This window comes from Melozone crissalis, unplaced genomic scaffold (assembly GCF_028551555.1).
Source record: "Melozone crissalis strain CALT ecotype California unplaced genomic scaffold, PUWL_Pcris_2 ptg000032l_1, whole genome shotgun sequence".
Classification (NCBI taxonomy): Eukaryota; Metazoa; Chordata; class Aves; order Passeriformes; family Passerellidae; genus Melozone; species Melozone crissalis.
Window position 1 is genome coordinate 1,369,275 of NW_026535810.1, and position 16,287 is coordinate 1,385,561.

Consider the following 16,287-nt stretch of genomic DNA (forward strand, 5'->3'; position numbering starts at 1 on the left):
AGCAGCCCAGCCAGCACCCAAACCAGCTCAGCAGGGCCAGGTTTGCTCCCAGCACTTGGGTGTTGCTGGTGGAGCTGTGGAGGGTGTTGGAACCCGCCCCAACACACCGGGCTGGGCTTTGGCCTCACGAGGAAGCATCTCAGCCCTGCTCCAGCTCCTGCCTCGCTTCCCCACAGCAGCCTTGTGTCCCCTGTGGGATTGCTGTCCCCATGGGGTGACTGTCACCACCACAGCTGTGCCACTCTGTCCTGGCTGGCTCTGTGTGCCGCAGCGCTGCCGCTCCGCATCCCACATCCCACATCCCGCATCCTGCATCCCTCCCGCCCCGCTCCTGCTCTGGCTTGGCCACGTCCTCGCAGCCGTTTGCAAATTGCATTAGGAAACTTGGCAGGGCCGGCTGCTGATTCCTGCCCGTTCCTGCCGGTTCCTGCTGCTCTCCCGAGCACGTGCGGGGACGGAGCCAGCTGCCGGCTGAGGGGACGTCACCGAGCAAGAGGTGGCTCGGCCACTCTGTCCCCATCTGTGGCCAGGATGAGGGACAGCACCCACCTGCTCATTCTCTGTGTGGGTCCCTCATCCGTGCCTGGCTCTCCAGCAGAAATTCCTTCTTTGTGTGATGTTTGTGACTCTGTGACCTTTTGTGTCTTGTTTCAGCCACCAATCCCCTCATCTTATAGATGTCATTGATTACAACTGAAATCTTGGATCTTATACCTCCATCCCAAGGTTTTGGTGTTATTTGGATTCCAATCCTGTGGGATGCACATTCCTAACAGTGTTGTAGGAAGCAGAGAGCTCTTGTGTGTCCTTCCTGGGGCTGAGACCCACAGGGACAGCGTCCACCTGAGCTTCCCTGGCAGGACCAGTGCCACCTCTGCTGTCTCCCGGGTGCTGCTCCCTCCTCAGGGGCCATTCTCCCTTCCCAGGAGCCACTCTGCTCTTCCTGGGTACAGCTCTGCCCTTCTCAGGAGCTCACAGTGGGACTGAAATTGCAGCTCTGCTGTGCCTGGCACCAGCCACCCTCACTCCCACATCCCTGAAAGCAGCTGCCACCCGTCCCCAGCCCAGCTCTGCCCTGGTAGCAGGGCTGGAGGGAGCCCCTTGTCTGTCTGGGGGCTGGAGGGAGCTCCCTGTCTGTCTGGGGGCTGATGTGAGCCCCCTCCTCTCCCCCAGCCCCCCTGGCTCACGGGGAAGGACCAACTGTTGTGTTGGTGGTGCGGGAGCTGCCGCCCGCGCGTTGGTGCCGCGCTGCCTCCGCAGCCTCCTGCCAGCCCCTGCCCACGCCAGGCAGAGTTGGGGGGCTCACACCCCACTCCTGCTACACCCTGATCCTGTGGATGGAGCATCACTGTGAGCTCTGCCCTCCTGCAGCCAGGGATGCTGGTGGGCCCTGCCTGTGCCATGGTGGAAGAGCAGGAGGGACCCCCAGCTCCCCCCTTTGCATCCCACTCCCTTTTCCCACCTTCCCTTCAGGTCTCCCCAATTTCTGCCCACATTGCTTTACTACCCCATCCCTCCCCAGTGCCACTGCCTCAGTTTCCCTCCCTGGCAGCAGGATCAGCTCTGAGCACAGTCCAGCATTTGGCTCAGCCCTCCGCAGGGACCTCATGGAGGAGCTGCCCCAATCTCGTGGTGCTTCTCCCCTTCCCCAAATGCCTGAGTCCCTTCTCGCAGCGCTGCAGCTGGGAAGTGGGTTAAAGCGCTGGCTTGGGGAGGGATTTTTCCCGGGGTGTAATTTTTCCCTCCTACACACGGTCTGTTTTGAGCAGTGCCTGGAGGCTTCGCACCCCCGGCTCGCTGCCGGGGCGGGGGAATGCGCTGGCTGCCAAGCCAGGGAAGCGCCCGCTCCAGATCCCAGCTCGTTAGGAGAAATAACAGCAAATTAATTAAGCCAATAGTTCGCTCTGCGCCAGCAGTGCCCCCATCCCTGCCGATACGGGGAGAGGGGATGGGACAGGCTGGATCTGGAGCACCTTTCCCAGGGGGAGCATTGCCCTCAGCATGGTACAGTGCTCCAGGTCCCTCCTGCTCGTGTGGCCCAGTGCATCCCCATTGCCACCAGTGAGTGGGGTCTCTCTGTGCCTCATTTTCCCCTTCTTCTGTGAGGAGAAGCCTCTCTGCATGGCTGACCCTGGCCAGCAGCACCATTTATACCCACATTGAGAACACTTGTCTGGATGCTGTGGGGAAAGGGGATGGAGGAGCTCAGCAGAGTGGGATTTTTTGGGGGTGCTGGGTGGGCTGTGGGGGATCTGACCACTGGAGAAGGGACGTGCCGGGCCGTGCCGTGCTGTGCCATCCCGACGGCCCCTCATCCAGCCGGGGATGGGGATGGGGATGTGGGGCCGTGTTTTGCTGCTCTCCAGCAGCCGCATGGATGGAGTTGCCAGGCAACTGCCGGGCGGAGGCGAGGCCGGAACAAAGCGGGAACTGCCGGGACCCTCCTTCCTCCATCTCCCCCCGAGCCCCCTGGGCAGTGGGGCCCAGCAAAGGCCGTGGGGTCACTCGCTGTGTCCCCCCAAGTCGTTGCCACCATCCCAGCCCGGAGCTGCCGCAGGGCCGGGGTTCTGCAGGGGGATGGACCCGGGAGAAGGGGACTGGCACCTGCTGGCCTGCCCAGAGGGTGCACGGTGGGGCTGGGGGCAGTGGGCACGGGCAGGATGGGTGCTCAGCACCCCGCAGGAGCGGGGCAGGAGGATCAGCCCCAGGCAAGCGCCACATCTGGCCCTGCCCTGCCCCAGAACCTGCCCCGGCACCTGCCCCGGCACGCCGGGGCCCGTTCCAGCCTGGCAGGCGGCGGAAATGGGGGGGTCTGGCAGCCACCCCGACCTGCCCACCCTGCCCGCGGGGCAGCCCAGCCCCGGGGGGGTGCCAGGCTGGGGGATCTCGCACCCACCCCCGGCCTTTTCCCACGCTGCGGCAGGTGCAGAGAGCCGGGCTGGGGTCCGGGGGTGGTCACCCCACAGCTGGGGATGTGCCACCGTGCAGGGGACACCGGGGAGGGGCGGTGCCGTGTGCCCCTGGGCTGGCATGGAGGAACCGGACACGGGGGTGTGAGGCAGCGGGGGGCTGTGGGGCTGTGCCCCCCGGTCGCGGTGTGTGACAGTGAGGGGTGACAGGCTCAGGGCTGTGTCCCGCAGGCTGTACGGGGGGAGCGTGGTGGTAGCCGGGGATGCGGCAGGGGAATGCGGGGAGATGGGTGCGGGGGTGCGGAATGCATCACCTGTGCGGGGAAGCGGGGGGGGCACCGCGTCCTGCTGCGAGCCGGTGCCACCGCAGCCCCGGGGCGGGTTCGGTACCGAGCGCGGTGCTGCGGGGAGGGGAGGGGGCGGGCAGGTGCCGTTGGCGGGCTCGGGGGCGGTGGCGGTGCGGGGAAAGGGGCGGGCAGGTGCCGGGGTCGGTGGTGGCGGGGCCGTAACGGGGCGGGGCGGTGCTGGCGGCGGGGCCGGTGTGGGGCGGGCGCAGCGCGCAGCCGGTGCGGGGCAGGCGGGGAGCGGTGCCGCGGCCCGAGCCCGAGCGGAGCCGAACGGAGCCGCCGCCGCCGCCGCCGCCGCCGCCGCCGCCGCCGATGGGCCCCTGAGCCGCCGCCGCCGCCGCGCCCGGGCGGCCATGAAGCCGCTGGAGAAGTTGCTGAAGAAGCCGGGCTCGCACCTGCCCGTCCGCCCCGCCGCCCCGCCGGGGCAGGTACCGGGGCCGGGCTCGGTGCCGGCGCCACGGCGGCAGAGCCTGTCGCGCCCGCCCGCCTCCCCTGAGGAGCCGGCGGGGCCCGCGGGGCCGGTACCGGGGGGCGAGGGCCGCTGGCTGGAGCTACGGCCGCCCGAGGCTCCGCTCCGCTCCCCTGAGGACCCGTCACCGGGCTGCGACGGCGAGCGGGACCGGGACCGGGAGCGGGAGCCGCCGAGCCCGGAGCCGCCGCCCGCCGCCCGGTGCTGCTGCGGCTGCGGCTGCGCCCCCGCCGCGCCCGCGCCCCCCGAGCGGCTCCTGGCCGCGCTCCTGGACCGACTGCCGGCGGCTGAGCACGGGAGGGGCTGCGGGGCAGGTACGGGTCTGCGGGAGCGCCGGCACCGGCGGCGGGGAGCGCGGGGAGCGCGGGCGATGCGGCGGAGCGGGGAGAGCCCGGGAGCGGCCGCTGCCGGCGGGGGGGATGCGCCGGTGGATGCCGGGCTGGGGACAGCGCGGGGGGTGCGGGGACACGCGTGCCCGGTGAGGCGGGCGGCCCCCGCAGGGCACAGCGGTGCCCGGTGGGGGTGACAAGGTCAAAGCTGGGTCCCCGCCGGGGCAGAAGGGTGGGCAGGAATCGGTGGGGTTGGCGAGACAGCACGGCAGAGGGGCTGGCAAGGGGATGTGACAGTGCCGGGGGTGGCCGGGCACCAGCAGTCACTGCAGCATCCACCTCCCGCTTGTATGCTCCTTAACATCCTCCTGGTGCTAAAATTAGCCCCGACGGGAGCTGCAGTGGAGGGGGGGCCGGTGGGATGCCCCTTTGCTCTGGCACAGGCCTGCCCGTGCTGTCCCACCTCGGCTGCCCGTGCCCAGGTGTCGCGGTGGTTTCGGTGTCAGGGCTGGGCGGGTGCCAGGCTGGCTGCAGGTGGGTGTGGGAGCCTTCCCGCGCCGCGGGGATCCCTGTCCCGGCCAATCCCGCTCGGCTGCCGGGAACAGAGACCCTCAGGGACCCCAGGGCACTGCCAACCCCTGCTCCAGCCATGCCAGGGCCGGGATTGGGTGCAACCACCAAGAGGAGCCCTCGGGTAGGGGCGAGCCGGGACTGGCAGCGCCAGGTGCTGCCTGCACAAGCACGCTGCCAGGCCTGGTGGTGCCCGGGCTGGCAGGGAGCAGGGGGGCAGGAGCCAGCATGGGGGTCCGGACGTGGGGAAAACATCCCTGTGAATGTGGGGTACAGCGTGAGTGCTGCAGAGGGAAACTGAGGCAGGGCTGGGGGGTGTGTTCAGCTCCTGCCCCGCAGGCAGAACCTGGGAGGGGGCTGGGGGAGCTGGGGGCCGTGCAGCTGCGCCCCCCGTGCTGGCAGTGCCCCGTGCTGTCCCTGTGCCCCCGACTGCGTGTCCCGCTTGCGGCAGCAGCTGGTGCCCCCTGGGTGCTGTGCCCGGCGCGGGAGCGTCAGGGGATGCTCTGCCCTGGCTCGGCGCTGCTCCGTGACCGGGTTAGTGGCTGGGTGGATGCTCTGCATGGCCCCTCGGTGGGTCAGCCCTTGGGAGGGCTCTGGGGTCCCACCACAGGACCCCCGGGGCACCAGGGCTGTGCTGGTGCCAGTGAGGGAGCGGTGCCTCGTCCAAAGATCGTGGCGGTGACTGATGCCAGCTCTGACGGCGATACCGAGCCCTTGGCTCACCCAAAACACCTTCCCAGGGCGCTGCCACCCTCACTGCCCAGAGAGCCCGGCTGTGGCACCCTCTCGCTGTCCCCAAGCTGCGTGCCTCAGTTTCCCTTTGCCGTGTCCTGCCGTGCCCCACGGCCGGGCTCTCACGGGGCTCTCTCCCGGGTGTGCCGGGGCGTCGCGGCCCCGGTGCCGCCCTGCCGGCGCCTCTGCCCCCACACCGGCTCGGCCGGGCCCGGTTGCCCCGGGGCTGGGAGCGGGCCCTGAGTCAGCGCCGGCGCGGGGGGGTTCGCGTGGGGTTCGGCCTCTCCCGGTGTCACCCCGCGAATTACCAGGGCTCCCCTCACCCATCCGGGCATGGGGGGTGTCGGGGGGATCTTTGGGAGGGGGGTGTGCCCACGTGTGTCCCCCCTGTCCCCCCAGAGTCGCTGCTGGATGACATCGTGCTCACCCACTCGCTGTTCCTGCCCACCGAGCGCTTCCTGCAGCAGCTGCACCAGCAATATCCTGGGGGGCGCGGGGGTGGGTAAGGAGGGGTCCGCGGCTGGGCACCAGGAGGGTATTGGGGTGCAGCGAGGGTGGGCCATGAAGGGGACACGGTGGTGGCACAAGAGTTGGCATCGAGGCGCAACCAGCAGGGCACCGGCATGGGCACCAGGGTGGCAAAACGATGGGCACAGGGCTTGCAGGGAGAAGGGGGATGTGGGGAGGGCAGCGGGGTGCCACGGGGGGGCTCACAGGAGCAGCAAGAAGGGCACTGGAGTGCCACGAGGGTGGGTATGGGTTTGAGGGTGAGATGGGCAGTGTGGTGCTACCAGCGAGAACACAACGACCGTCAGTGTGCAGCCGGTGCTGGGGGGTGGCCGGGGGTCCCTCCTTGTGGTGGCAGCTCCTTGACAGCGGCACCTTCGTGCTGGCGGCCGGCAGCCCCCCGGCGCGCTGGGAGGAAGGGTCGGGGCTGCGGCGCAAGCGGGCGGTGCTGGCCGTGCTGCTGCACTTCCTCGACACCTACAAGGGGCTGCTGCAGGAGGAGGAGAGCGCCGGGAAGGTCATCAAGGTGGGTGTCCCCTCCCCGTGTCCCCCCCTCCTCAGTGTAAGGAGTCCCAATCCTGACCCCTCTCGCCCCACAGGAGCTTTACCTGCTCATCATGAAGGACACGTCCCTGTACCGCGAGCTGGAGGACGAGATCATCAAGCTGCACCAGCTCGTGGAGACTGTGGAGCTCAAGTGAGAAGAGGGTCAGGGGGTCCTGAGGGTGCCTGGGGTCGGGGGTCCATGGGGGGACCAGGGATCACCATCAGTCAGGGGTTCCCAGGGGTTCCTATGGGGTCTGGGGTCTCTGTGGGACAAGGTTCACTCTGTCCTGAGGTTCCCTCTGGATCAGGAGGTCCCTGGGGAGGGCAGAGGGTCCTGGGGGTCCCTGTGGGTCAGTTCCCAAAAAGGACAAGGAGTTGTGACCCTTGGGGGGTGCCCAGGGGCTGGAGGGGTCACCCACCCTGGTGCCCCCTTGGTTGCACCTTCATATCCAATTTTGTGCCCCCCTCATGCCCTCACCATGCACAGCCTTGGACCCCTCCTCCTGTGCCCACCCTGGGGTCTCGGGGTGCAGCCCCGGGGTCGGGGGCCCTGTCTGAGCCCTGTCTGTGCCCCCCAGGGTGGCCGACGAGACCCCCACCCCGAACAAGCAGGTGAAGCCGCTGTTCCGGCATTTCCGCCGCATCGACTCCTGCCTGCAGACCCGGGTGGCGTTCCGGGGTTCTGACGAGAGTGAGTGACTTTGGGGGGACCCAAGGGGGACCCGGATCCCCTCCGTGACCCACGACAGGGTCAGGTTCTCTCCGGGTTTGTTCTGTGCCCGCTCCCTGCCTCAGTTTCCCCGGCGGGCAGTGCCGGGGTGCTGTGGGGGTGCCCGGCGCTGACCCCCCGCCCTCTCCCCAGTTTTCTGCCGTGTGTACATGCCCGACCACTCGTACGTCACCATCCGCAGCCGCCTCTCGGCCTCGGTGCAGGACATCCTTGCCTCGGTCACCGAGAAGCTGCAGTACTCGGAGGAGCAGAGCGCCCGTGGGGACGCCCTCATCCTCGTCACCATGGCCTCGTCCGGAGGTGCCCGTGGGGCTGGGGGGGCTGGGGAAGGGCTGGGGGGTCCCAGGGGGTGCTGACCCCCTCTCTGTGCCCCTCGGCAGAGAAAGCGGTGCTGCAGCCCAGCGAGGAGTGCGTGTTCACCACGCTGGGCATCAACAGCCACCTCTTCGCCTGCACCAGGGACACTTTCGACTCGCTGGTGAGTGGGGACGCCCCAACAGCTGGCACTGCCATCACCCCCTGTGCAGAGCGGGGGGACCCAGCCCTGAGTGTCGCCTCACAGGTGCCGCTGCCCGAGGAGATCCAGGTGGTGCCGGGGGACACCGAGATCCACCGAGCGGAGCCCGAGGATGTGGCCAACCACCTGACAGCGTTCCACTGGGAGCTGTTCCGCTGCATCCACGAGGTGCGGGGCCCACGGGGGTGTGTGTGTGGGATTCACACGGCCTCTGAACAGACAGAGTATAAAAATAATAAATAATAATAATAATAAAGTCTCCCTCCCAGGAGTTTCCTGTGAGAAAGCTCACAGAAAGAAGAAAAACAGTTCTTATCTCCATTTCTGCACTTGTTGTTTGGCACGTGTGGAATGTGTTGTGGAGATTGTTTGCTAAAAGGGATTTGTTGGTTAGATTCTAGGGATGGTGGTTTTATTTCATTTGACCAATTGGAGCCATGTGTGTGTTGGGTAAAGATGTTAGATTTTCCTTAGTATAGATTTATATATATATATTTTTTTTTTTTTAAATATATATATATATACACACATACATACATATATATACATATATATATGTTTATATATATACATACATACATATATATACATACATATATATATACATACATATATATACATATATATACACACATGTATATGTATATATACACACACATATATATATAATAGTTTTGTATTTATTTATTTTTATATAGTTTGATATATTTTTCTTCAGTATAGTTTTTATATGTTATAGTTTTATACATTTATTTTTTTTCTTTAGTGTAGTTTTATATATATATTATAGTTTTATATTTATTTAATTATATATCATAATATATATTATTTCTTTAGTATGGTTTTATATATATTATAGTTTTATAGTTATTTATATGTAGTTTTACATATGTGTTTTTTCTTTGTATATTTTTATATATTATAGTCGTGTATACAATTATTTATTTATATATAGTTATATATTTTTTCTTTTGTATAGTTTTTTATATATTATAGTTCTAGATATATTCATTTATTTTTTCTTTAGTATGTTTATATATATAGTAGTTATTTATTTATTTATAATTTTATATTTTTAGTATAGTTATATATATTATAGTTATATATATTTACATATTTATATATATATTTATATATAGTTTTATATTTTTCTTTAGTACATTTTTATATATAGTATTTATTTTTTATAATTTTATATTTTTAGTATAGTTATATATATTATAGTTATATATATTTATTTATATATAGTTTTATATATTTTTTCTTTAGTATAGTTTGCAATAGTATTAGTATTAGTGTAGTATAGTATAGCTTAATAAAACGTTTGCGCAACCTTCTGCAGTCACAGAACTTTTCACCATCAGAGAATCATTTTAGAAATAACTAAAATTTCGATTAAAGAAGAGATTAGATTCTAAAAATTAGATTAAAAAATAAAAATTTAAATTAAAAATAATTAAAAAAAAATTTTTAAAAATTAAAATAATTCGTTTGCTACTCTCTATGTGTCCGTGGCAGGTGGAATTTGTGGATTACGTGTTCCACGGGGAGCGTGGCCGGCGCGAGACGGCGAACCTGGAGCTGCTGCTGCAGCGCTGCAGCGAGGTGCAGCACTGGGTGGGCACGGAGCTGCTGCTCTGCGAGGCGCTGGGCAAGCGCGCCCACCTGCTCAAGAAGCTCATCAAGATCGCTGCCATGTGAGTCCGGGGGGCACGGGGGCTCTGAGCAGGCCCCAAGGTGTTTTAAAGTCCTTTTGTCCCAGCCCCACAACAGAAGAAGAAGCCAAGACTCTTCTGTTCTGGTTCTCAAGGTTGTTTATTTATTCTTATCTCATACATTCTCTCTCTGACCTGCTGAGGTTTGTCGTGGCGCACTCACCACCTTTGAGGCAGTGTTAGTTTTTTAGTATAAAATAAGAAGTATAAAGTAAAAAAATTAGTATAAAAAAATTTAGTATAAAAAATTAGTATAAAATTTAGTGTAAAATAAAAAAAAAATAAAGTATACGTAGTTCTTGGTATACTAAGAACTAAAAAATTAAAAAAAAATTATGCTAAAATTAAAATTTTTATACTAATTTTTAATAGTAAAAATAGCATAAAAATATAGTATAAAAATTAGTATTAAAAATTAGTGTAAAATTTAAAAAATAAAGTATACATAGTTCTTAGTATACTAAGAACTAAAAAATTAAAAAATTTTATAGCAAAATTAATTGTTTTTACTGATTTTTTATAGTAAAAACAGTATAGAAATCTAGTATAAAAATTAGTATTAAAAAATTAGTATAAAATTTAAAAAATAAAGTATACCTAGTTCTTAGTATACTAAGAACTAAAAATTGGAATTTTTTGTTTAAAAACTAGTATAAAAAATTTAGTATAAAATTAAAACACTAAGTATCCGTAGTTCTTAGTATATTAAGAACTAAAAAATTAAACATTTTTATACTAATTTTTGTACTAAAAATTACTATAAAAATTTAGTATAAAAATTTGTATTAAAAAATTTAGTATAAAATTTAAAAAATAAAGTATACGTAGTTCTTAGTATACTAAGAACTAAAAATTGAAATTTTTTGTTTAAAAACTAGTATAAAAAATTTAGCATAAAATTAAAAAAATTAAGTATACGTAGTTCTTAGTATACTATGAACTAAAAAATTAAAAATTTTTATAGCAAAATTAATTTTTTTACTAATTTTTTATAGTAAAAACAGCGTAAAAATCTAGTATAAAAATTAGCATTAAAAATTAGTAGAAAATAAAAAAAATAAAGTATACATACTTTTTAGCGTACTAAGAACTACGTGTACTTTATTTACAATAATTTTCCGATACCTATCACCTATGTTAGACAGTCTGTCTCCACTCTTAATCAATCCAAAAGTGCCACCATCACAGCAGAAAATGGAGGACAAGGAGAAGGAGGACAGGACACGCCCAGATTCCTCCATCTTGCCTCTTGAACCCCCATTCTAAAAACCCCAAAATTCTACTTTTTCACCCCGTGACAAATTAACTATCACTCTACTCAAACTCTTGTGGCTTGTAAATCCTCACACAAAGCTGGAAGTTTTTTCCAGGGATTGAAATTTAAAGTACAAAAGGTTTCTTTGACCGTGCCAATGTCTCTTGGCACCCGCCATCCATGGCAGCCAGAGCAATGTCCTGGGTTCTGATGGAGGGGCTCAGGGGGGGCTGCCAGGGGTCCCTGGGGTGTCCCTCACGCTGTCCCCCCCCAGCTGCAAGCAGAACCAGGACATGCTCTCCTTCTACGCCATCGTCATCGGCCTCAACAACGCCGCCATCAGCCGCCTGCGCCTCACCTGGGAGGTGAGCAATGGGGTGCCCCCCATCCCACCGTGCTCCCACATCCTCCTGTGCCCCTCTGAGCACCCCCAGGGGCTCCCTGAGCCTTCCCTGGGGGGGTCACCCACCCACCCAGGGGGTGCTGGGGAGGGAAGGGAGTCCTGTGGGTCTGGGGTCTCTGTGGGACAAGGTTTGCTTGGTGTTGAGGTTCCCTCTGGGTCCTGGGGGTCGCTGTGGGTCAGTTCCCAAGAAGGACAAGGAGTTGTGGCCCTTGGGGGGTGCCCAGGGGCTGGAGGGGTCACCCACCCTGGTGCCCTCTTGGTTGCAGCTTCACATTCAACTTTGTGCTCCCCTCATGCCCTGACCCTTTCCTGGGTGCTCCCAGACCATCCCATGGTGATCCCAGACCATCCCTGGGTGCTCCCTGACACCTCCTGGATGCTCCCAGACCATCTCTTGGTGATCCCAGACCATCCCTGGGCGATCCCAGACCATCCCTGGGTGATCCCAGACCATCCCTGGGTGACCCCTCACCATCCCTGGGTGCTCCCTGACCATCCCCGGGTGCTCCCAGGACCCTCAGGGTGCCCGTGCCCACACCTGGTTGCTCCCAGACCCCTCCTGCATTCTTTCAGTCCTTCCTTGTGCGTTCTCAGAACCCCTCCAGGAGCTCCCTTTCCTCTCAGTACTCCTGGAACTTCTCTGGGTGCTCCTGAACTGTCTCTGAATGCTCCCAGGATTTTCTGGATGCTCCCAGACCACCTCTGGGTGCTCCCTGACACTGCCCAGGTGCTCCTAGGGCCCTTGGGATGCTCATGCCCACCCCTGGCTGCTCCCAGACCCCTCCTGGGTTCTTCCAGACCCCACTTTGAGCGCTCTTGGAACCCTCCAGGACCTCTCACCCTCACCTCAGTGCTGCCAGGACTCCTCTGGGTGCTCCCAGATCACCTCTGGATGCTTCCAGACCTTTCTGGGCCCCCTCAGATGCTCCCTGACCCTTTCCTGGGCTCTCCCAGAACCTCCTGGATGCTCCTGCCCCTCTCTTTGGTGCTCCCTGGCCCTGCTGGACGCTGCCCACCCTCTCCCCTTTTTTTTGTCTTCCAGAAGCTCCCAGGGAAATTCAAGAATCTCTTTCGGAAGTTTGAGAACCTGACGGTGGGTGAGAGGTGTGGGGGCTGCTGTGGGTGTTTGGGGGGGGGGATCCCCAGGCCTCTCCTGGGGGTTTTTGGGGTGCTGCTGAGCAGGGGACATTCCCAAGGTGTCCCAGGGTGTCCTTGCCCCTCTCCTCCCTCACCAACCCCTTATCCATGGCCACCAGCATGGGGAAGGGGATCCAGGGCACTCCTGGGGAGCCCCCCAAAGCCTGACCCCCCCATTTCCCCCCAGGACCCCTGCAGGAACCACAAGACCTACCGGGAGGTGCTGGCCAAGATGAAGCCCCCGCTCATCCCCTTCTTGCCTCTCATCCTCAAAGGTGAGGAGGGGTCTCAGGGGCTTCCCCTGGGTGGGTTGGGGTCCCTCTGACACCCCACGGGACCCCCCCCCCCCCACACCCCATCACCCCCTCTCTCCCCCAGATCTGACCTTCCTGCATGAAGGCAGCAAAACCCTCCTGGACGGGCTGGTCAATGTGGAGAAACTGGTGGGTTCCAGGGGGGAATGGGGCACAGGAACCCCCAGGATGAGGGCAGGGGCTGGAGGACCCCCCTGAGGGGCTGGAGAACCCCCCTTCCCCGAGGGTTTGGGGTTCCCCTCTCTGGAGGGTGGGGGGATTCAGGGTGTCCTGGGTGCAGAACAGGATCCAGGGGGGTCCCTCAGGGTTGGGGGGTGTGCAAGAGGGGTCAGTGGTGCCTGGGGGGCTGGGCTGGGGTCTCGGGGGGCTGGGGCTGACTCTGGGCTCTCTCTGTGTCCCAGCACTGCATTGCTGAGAAAGTGAGAACCGTGAGGAAGTACCGGAGCCGCCCCCTCTGTGAGTGGGGGACGGGGCTGGGGGGGCCCTGCTGGGGCTGGGGGGGCCCTGCTGGGGCTGGGGGGGCACTGTTGGGGTTGAGGGGGCACTGCAGGGGATGCCCACATGGCCCTGAGCCTGTGGTGCTGGCCCTGAGGGATTGGGATGTGGCCAGAGCATCCTCACACCTCTTTGTCCATGTCTCTGCATCCCTAAATCCCTAAATTCCTTTATCCTCACCCCTTATCCCTTCACTCTGCATCCCTGAATCCCCATCCCTTCATCCTTGTCCCCACATCCCCATTCCTGTGTGGCCATTCCATCCCCATCCCTTCACCTGCATCCCCTGCATCTTTTCCATCCTTCAATCCCCACTTTCACGTTGGCATCCCCATTTCTTTCCTGCATCCTCTCCACCCCCTCCAACCCCTCCATACCCACATTCCCACCACTGTCTTGCCATGCCTGACCACTTCTATCCTTCTCCCTCCATCCCTCCATCCCTCCATCACCATTCCCACACTGACATCCCTCTATCACCATTACCACACGCCCATTCCCACACTGCCACCTCTCATCCCCATCCCTCCATCCCGGCCTCCCCTCCATCCCCATCTTCTCCATTTCCACACTGCCATTTCCCATCCCCATCCCTCCATCCCCATTCCCACATTCCCATCTCCCATCCCACCGTCCCATTCCTAAACAACCATCCCCATCCCTCCATCCCCATCCTCTCCATTCCCACACTGCCATTTCCCATCCCTCCACCACCATTCCCACACCGCCATCTCCCATCTTTCCATCCCATTCCCACACTCTCATCCCATCCCTCCATCCCCATTCCCACATTCCCATCCCATCCCTCCATCCCCATTCCCACACTCCCATCTCCCATCCCTCCATCCCTCTATCTCATTCCCACACTCCCATCCCATCCCTCCATCCCCATCCCTCCACCACATTACCACACTCCCATCCCATCTCCCATCCCTCCATCCCATTCCCACACTCCCATCCCCATCCCTCCATCCCCATCCTCCCCATCCCCACGCTGCCATCTCTCATCCCCATCCCTCCATCCTAATCCTCTCCATCACCATTCCCACTCTACCATCTCCCATCCCTCCATCTCCCATCCCTCCATCCCATTCCCACACTGCCATTTCCCATCCCCATCCCTCAATCCCATTCCCACACTCCCACCCCATCCCTCCATCCCATTCCCGCACTCCCGTCCCTCCATCCCATTCCCACACTCCCACCCTGTTCCCTCCATCCCCGTTCCCGGCTCCGGGGCCGTTCCCAGGCCTGGAGCTGGAGGCGTCCCCGGCCCAGCTGCAGACCAAGGCCTACGTGCGGCAGCTGCGCGTCATCGACAACCAGAACCTGCTCTTCGAGCTCTCCTACAAGCTGGAGCCCGGCAGCCAGTGAGGGGGGGCCCCCCCGGGACCCCCAAACCCCGGCACCCCCCCGGGGGGCCCGGAGCCCCCCAGCACTGACGCACTTTGCCCAGCCCCGGCCCTTGGGTGCTGCCCCCACCCTTGGGGGGGGTGGGGGGGTGGGTTTGGGGACCCCCTTGGCGCATCCCCCTCTCCCCCTGCCCCCTCCCCTGGCTGGGGCACAGGGGTCTCTGGGGGGGGGGAGGGGTCATGTTCCTCCCCCCCCCCCCCCCATCCCCTCTATTTTTGTATGTGTGGCCTGCCCCCCCTCCCCTCCCCCCAGACGTGTATATTTTGTACCGCCGCTGTCCGGAATTGTACATTTATTTTTTAAGAAAAAGGAGGAAAAAAAAGGCAAAAAAAAAAAAAAGAAATCAAGCTGGGGGTGGGGCGGGAAGCCCCAATAAAAGTCTGTCCCGGCACTTGTCTGTGATGTCATGAGGTCATGGTGGGAGTGACGTCACAGCCCCGATGTCGATGACGTACTGTCTCGGTGGAGCGACCTTCCCAAGATGGCGGCACAGCGGAGCCAATCTCTGACCTTCCAAACATGGCGGTCACAAAGGTTTCCGTCAGCCCTCCCAATATGGCGACTGCCGGGGTCAGCTGACCTTCTCAATATGGCGGAAGGGGCGGGGAGGGACGGGCAGTATAGCCGTGCTCTGTCGCGGCCTTCAGCAGCGTTTCGGCACAGAGCGGGGAATTTCTTCCCGGTGGTGCCGCTCTGCCTTCGGTCACCGGGACATGGCGGCGCTGGCTGCTCATGGAGCCGCCGTGACCTTCCTAATACGGCGGTGAAGGGCGCTTCCCTCATGGCCGCCCGACCTCCTCATCATGGCGGCGCTGCCCCGCCGTGCCCCGCCCACATCCGGTTGTGGCGCGCAGGCGCAGAGGGGCCAAGACCGCCATTTCGTTCGGCGGGGCTGGGGCCGGGGCCGGGAGCGGCGGGAGGAGCCGCGGGTGAGCGGGGGAGGGCCGGGGGGGGATCGGCGGGTCCGGGCCGGGGCTCGCGGGGCTCGGGGGGCCGGGACTGCGCCCGCGGGATGCCGGTGTGGGCTGTGGTGGCTGGGGGTGGGCGTGTGGGGCCTGTGCGGAGCCCGGGACCGGCGGGGCTGGGGGCGCGCTGAGGCCTGCGCGGGTCTGGGGGGTGCCCGGGCCCGGCTGAGGGCTCCCCGGGGCCGGCTATGGAGTGACAGGAGCCGGGGGGCTGGAGTTCTCACATGGACCCCCTGCACCCTCCCACCCTGCCCCCTGGGAGCTCTCCCAGCTCCCCGACTCATGGGTCACGTCAGGGACCCTTCCCCAGAACTGCCCTGGACCCCCAGATTGGGGTGTGCCCAGAACCTGCGGGTCTGGGGGCTTGTGAGCCCACCACCATGGGGACCCCCGCTCTGAGCTCAAGGTCTCCTCTGAGAGCCATCCCCAGGACCCCCATGGGCCTCCAGTGAGACCCCCGTGCTGTCCTTGACCCCTCCACCCTGACCCCTGACTTAGGTATGGGGTCCCTCCCCAGGACCCTCCTTGTGTCCCCACCCTGGTTGTGCCTGGGTCTCCTGGACTTCTCTACCCCTCCTTGGGCTCCTGTCTTTGGGTTGGCTGGAACCAGCGGGGCCAGGGGTCTGGGACCTCCACCCTGACCCCTCTGGGACTGCCCTGAGGTCCCTGCACTGACCCCTGGACCCTTTCACCCTGACCCCTGGGTCACTTAAGGGACCTTTCCCCAGGACCCCCAACCTGAGGCTCTCCAGAGCTGTCAGAAGCCTGGGACCCCCACTGACACCCTCTGAGACCCCCATATTGGTGCCCTGGACCCTTCCACCCCTCCCAGGACCCCCAGCATGGAGACTCTGACCCCAGAGTGTCCCTGGGACATGACCTCTGAGACCCCCACCATGACCCCATTGACCCCTGGGTCACCTCAGGGTGACCA

General features: G+C 59.4%; 1 protein-coding gene across 1 annotated transcript; it reads left to right on the forward strand.

The window, feature by feature from the left end:
* The first annotated feature begins 3,579 nt into the window (after positions 1–3,579).
* RAPGEFL1 (Rap guanine nucleotide exchange factor like 1) lies at positions 3,580–14,538 on the forward strand. The gene is made up of 15 exons (XM_054281661.1): positions 3,580–4,039; positions 5,756–5,834; positions 6,239–6,389; positions 6,463–6,560; positions 6,988–7,100; positions 7,272–7,439; positions 7,520–7,617; positions 7,702–7,824; positions 9,175–9,353; positions 10,901–10,991; positions 12,072–12,122; positions 12,354–12,441; positions 12,545–12,609; positions 12,882–12,936; positions 14,225–14,538. The coding sequence occupies exons 1-15, from the start codon at positions 3,610–3,612 to the stop codon at positions 14,347–14,349; spliced, it is 1,914 nt and encodes a 637-aa protein (XP_054137636.1). The 5' UTR covers positions 3,580–3,609; the 3' UTR covers positions 14,350–14,538.
* The last annotated feature ends 1,749 nt before the right edge of the window (positions 14,539–16,287 follow it).